The 5479-nt window shown below is 32.0% G+C and overlaps 1 protein-coding gene across 1 annotated transcript; it reads left to right on the top strand.

The window, feature by feature from the left end:
• The first annotated feature begins 1387 nt into the window (after positions 1–1387).
• Positions 1388–4328, top strand: LOC115719515 (uncharacterized). Its single transcript, XM_030648591.2, has 5 exons — positions 1388–1954; positions 2051–2383; positions 2474–2777; positions 3563–3679; positions 3831–4328. The coding sequence occupies exons 1-5, from the start codon at positions 1604–1606 to the stop codon at positions 3950–3952; spliced, it is 1227 nt and encodes a 408-aa protein (XP_030504451.2). The 5' UTR covers positions 1388–1603; the 3' UTR covers positions 3953–4328.
• The last annotated feature ends 1151 nt before the right edge of the window (positions 4329–5479 follow it).

The raw sequence follows: 5479 nt of genomic DNA, 5'->3' as shown, positions 1-5479 counted from the left end.
AGTAGTTTGAGAATTACATTCATTTTTCCTTTTCCCTCTATTAGGGAGTTTACAGTAATTAATACACTTCATCCGTCTCATGAAGTCCAACCCATGGGAGACGATTTGCTAACTAGGCGGATTGGATTTGGCTTGATTTGGTCAACACAGTGTGCTTTGATTATGGGCAATTAATCTATGAGTTAATTGCTTAATGTTCGTTATACGAAGTTTCCTCATTTAACCTGGTACGATGCTCTGTTGCGATTTGGCAGTAGTTTCCTTATTATGTGCAGGAATAAAAAGGGAAATTGGAAGGTGTTTCAGGAACACGCTGTCTCGTCCCTTCAATCTCGTGGTACCGAAATTGTTTCCGGGGATGGTTCGCCAAGGGCAGAAGACTTTATGGTCACGAAGCTAGGATATGTTCCTGGAAAGACATGTACAAGTGGGCTTGGCCCACTTTATCTTCGTTGAGAGACCCACTAATGGGCCTTAGATGCTGACTTGGATTCCACTTGTCCAATGCTGAAAATGCGGATAACAATCCTCGTGTCTCGTTGGGTACCTTCTATGGTGGGTTTGTCCAATGTTAGATGTGGCGAGGGGCTTCTCTAGTATGAGTATAGTTATCCGTGATATTCATGGGGTTGTCTATACTCGGCTATTTGACACATGGTTGGATATTTTTAGTTTGAAGTTGTTGAAGCTCTTATTTTGCGTCATGCTGGAGTCCAATACCATTTGTTTGATCTGGATAATATTTAGTATGAGAATGATTGTCTTAATGTAGTAAGTAAGATTAACAATAATATTTTTTAGAATCGTCGTTAGACTTAGTTTTACGAGATTTATTGTAATTTAGCTCTCTTTAATAATGTAAGTCTTTCTCATTTGCTCTAAGAGAGTTAATGTTATTGCCCACAATCTTACTAAATTTACTTTGTAAATTTTTAATAAGATCCCCCTTCATCCTTTTTAAGAGCCAATGCTCTTTATGGTAAAGTTTTAGGATTTTCATCTCAAAAAAAAAAAAAAAAAAAAAAAATCTAGAAATCACACATAACTAGATTCGTATACAACAATATTAAAGAAAATTTACAACAAATTTCCTTATTATACAATTTACATCAAATCTAAACAATAAGAAGCAATAAACAATTATTCGTATACTGTTAGCTAGCCTAGCTAGTTTTATGACATTACAATTATCTGGCTATTACTAATTATATTACACGAAAATCACTGTCCTATTATTGTGTGTTGTATTGTATGTAAGTTATTTACTATCTCACTTTGAGTTTCTCGGCCAACCACCCAAACCCAACTATCCCAACTATCCCAACTATCTGTGATACAAAAAACCAGACATAACTAAGGGACCCACCCCTTCCTCTGTTCTTGTCCCCACATTAACTTTTTTAGGCCTCTTCTTCCTTTCCTCACCCAAAACCTTAATAAAAGCTTTTCTTTTCTTCTTTATAATCTCTAAAAACTCACTCATATCGGAGCAGTACTGCTAGTGCCTTGGTGATCATCATCATCATCATCATCAAAACCCCACCTGACTTTTCGGCTTGTATTTGTTTTTCTTGGTGAAATTTAAACAAGCTTCGTTATTATTATGATGGCTGTTGACCTACACCGCGGTGGGGATTTAATACTCTCTTCTTCTGATCAATTCCACCTCTCTGACATTAACGACGATGGCTTTAGTTTCTCAGAAATTTTAGGATTCGACGACCCTTCAAAGCCTTGGCAACATAATAGTAGTTTTGATGATGAGTTTTCAAGTAATGGGTTTTCCTCGCCGGTGAGTTCTTCCGCCGATCAATCGGAGACTGAACAGAAAATCGACGACTATTGCATTGCCGAGTTGACTCGTGATCAGATGACTCACGGCTTGTTTGATCCAGATGATGATAAACGGTGTCGTTTCCCTGGTTTAATTAGTAGCCCAGGAAAACAGAACAAGGTGTGTACTCATATTCAGTTACTGCTTATTAATTACTCTGCTTTTTTTTTGTTCACCAAAAGAGCAAGTTATTCAGAAATTTATTGTTGTTTTCAGACAAAGGATTTCGGAGTATGGGGTTCGAATTCGAGTCGGGTCGGAACATGGTCTCCGTTAGGTTCGAGTTATGGAAGCCCAGAAAGGTCTTCTCATGAGCCAACGCCGCCGGCCACGCCACTGGTCGAAAAACGACAGCTCCCTTGGGATTACAGCAGTTTCGAGATAACATCAAAGCTTGAAGATTTAAATATAATAAGCAATAACGAAGGCTTCAGCAAACATTCGAGTAGTAATAATCAAAATCAGAGCTTACTAGCTACTTCAAATCTAAAAACTTCAGGATTTCGCCGTAACCAACCTCAAACTCTAGATCAAATTCAAGCTATTCGTGTAAGCAAGTACAACCCATATATTCATTGAAGATTCAATAATATTATATTATTATAATTATGATTATTCTTTTTTTGTGTATATCTACAGTTTCGTAAGGTGAAGCAAGAGCTGATTCCAAAGCAGAAAAGCACAACAGGAAAGAGAATAATACAAAATCAAGAACAAAATCTCAATCTTCCATACGTGAAGAAGGACAGACCAACACCAAAACGTCACCCTTGGGTTTCCCCGGTAATTAACCAGAAGCCCCAACAACAGCAGCAGCAACCATTGGGTTCGGGTATGCGAGCGGTTTTTCTTGGCGGGTCGGGTTCTGCAAGTGGGTCTAGTGGGACCGGAGTATTTTTACCTGGTGTAATTGGCGAAACATCACAGTCTCGCAAAAAAAAAGGTCACTATTATACCCTATTCCAAGTTCGAACAAAATAATTTACTTTGTCCCATCCCATATTCCCAATTTTGGTGTGTCACCTATTTCTTACTTATATTATGTCACATCATTTCAATTGTTTTTTTTTTGGAGAATGGTAGAAATATGAATTTTGCCAAGAATATATTTCGATCCCATAGTTATATTCTTAAAATTATAGGGTGTGATTTTGATTTTGATTTTTTTTTTTTTAAATTAGTCGTTAAAGGGGGTGATTTTATTACGGTTCCCAAGTCGTTGGGATTGGTTGGTCTGAAAGTGGAGTATCACCAATCCCATCTTTGATATCTGATAATCAGTACTACTGGTTTGTAATGTAATATTTTTTTTAATTCTTTTTGGTGTTGGTTTGTGACCTTGGATCTAATTTAAATCGAATGATTGTATAGGTATTCGTAGCTAATTATAGAAATAATATTATTCCTCTCAATCTCTCATTTCCTTAAACCTAAACTTTTGGTACTAAGTTACTAATTAACTACATTTTCCTACCTATGATAATGCAATGGTGTCACCCTTGTGTGGAGTTTGGTCCTTTTGCAAATTGTTCAGTTAACCAACTATTCTTTTTCTTTTTTTTTTAATTAAAAATTAAAAAAAAAACCCGTTCCAATATATAGAGAAGAAAAGGGTTGACATTTTATTTTATTTTATTTATTTGGCGTGTGTGTTCTAAATTTTTATAGTGGCATGATTCGAAGAAACTCTAACCATTTGTTTTATTCTTTTTTGACTAAACTCATCAGGATGTTCACCAGTTTTAATACCAGCAAAAGTAATGCAGGCACTGAAAGTTCACTTTGACCGAATGGATAACATGTCTGGACAAAATACTACTGATTTTTTCTCAGTCCAACAACACGGTACGTAATCACACACACAAATAAAAAAAAAACTACAATATTTTAAAATAAAAAGAATCTTATTCTGTGCAAATTCTATTCTTAATTTAATTCTTCTACGTTTATTTTTTTAATTAACAAGTTGGTCTTGGTTGTATTTTTTTTTTTTCAGATATTATTATTAATAACTCAAAGAAAAATGGGAAAAATTCACAAAAGAAGGGACAGTACTCTAGGACAGCGCAGGCCATGCACCAGAACGAGATCGGTCTTCCTCAAGATTGGACTTACTGAAGAAACAGTCAATTTATATAGTGATAATTAATAATGGTTGTTCTTTTATAAGTTGAAATAATAAAAAGGGTCCAGTACAGAATAAAAAGGAAGAAATATGTGGAACAACACTACTTGTGGATTGAATGCAGGGAATCCCCAATAGATAATATCTTAGGTGAAGTAGGAGAAATAAGTACCAAACTTGAAGAATACATTTTTTTTCTTGGGTAGTTTATCTTTCTGGTGGAGGATGGTTGTAAGAGATGGAAGGGACTACAGTACTATTGCTATATGGTATCTAGTCTATTATTGTTGTTAATTAAGGATGCTTCTTACATCCATACTAATAAACACTAATGAATTAATATACAGCTCTAGCTAGCTTGTCCTATAATTTTCAAGGTATTTTTTATTTTTTGTGTACTTATTATTAAATATTTTAGGTTGTGGCTAGGAGCACCTATATGTTAATAGTATATTATTTTTAAAAGCAAATAATATATTATTAATCTTGGTGAAAATTAATTAGGTTTTTTATTTTTAATTTTATACTTTAATAAAGTTTTTATTTATTTATTTTTTTTTACAGAAATCTATATATATATAGAAAAAGTACGAGGAATTCTAAAATTATTCCAAAACTATTTTTTTTTTCTTTTCCTAATTCTCTCAATTTTAATATTTTATTAAAACATAAATCTACAAATTGATATTTTAGTATTATTTTAATAATTTATATATCCATATATCTAAATGAGAGATAAGAAACGGTGACGTGGCGCTCTAAAATTTCTGTAATTAGTATTATTCGCTCTCTCCTTAATTCTCTTATTTTTTTTTAATTTTTTATTAGCTTCATAAAATATTGATTAAATATAAAAAATATACCTCTATTAGTTTTCTCCTTAATTCTCTCATTTTCTTTTTATTTTTTTAATTGATAATTCCAACTTCACCTATCAGCCAATACGTTTTTTTTTTTTTGGCTAATGTACTAATTTATTATAAATACTAGAGAATTAAGCCGCGCTTTGCGCAGTCTTTGTAATTTTTTTAAAATATTTCTAATTATTTTTTTTGTTTAATGTACTAATTCAATTAAATTTAACTTTTTTTACATAATAATATGATCCAATACAAGTATTAATAAAATTTTAAAAGACATAATCACCTAGTCCAATTTATTTAAGTCTTATAATCCAATTCTATTAATAATTTGATTGATTTAATTTGTTAACTGAATTTTTAGTTCTAGAACATGATTTCAATATTAACTTAAACATATAGGAAAGATATAAAAAAAAAAAAAACATATAGGAAATACTACATAAAAATATATAAAGCAGTAACAATTATTTATGTAATAGTTGTACTACATAAAGTTATCAACTTTTTTACTTTTAGTGTATATAATTTTTGTTTTAAAAATAGCTAATAAATTAAAAAACAACAATTAAAAGGTCTCAAAATATTTTACATAATAACTAATAAGATGCATTTTTTTTTCTAAGATTTTCTAATTAAGTGCGAAATAGCAAAAAGTAA

This window comes from Cannabis sativa, chromosome 2 (assembly GCF_029168945.1).
Source record: "Cannabis sativa cultivar Pink pepper isolate KNU-18-1 chromosome 2, ASM2916894v1, whole genome shotgun sequence".
In the NCBI taxonomy this organism is placed as follows: Eukaryota; Viridiplantae; Streptophyta; class Magnoliopsida; order Rosales; family Cannabaceae; genus Cannabis; species Cannabis sativa.
This window is presented reverse-complemented; position numbering and strand designations above follow the sequence as displayed.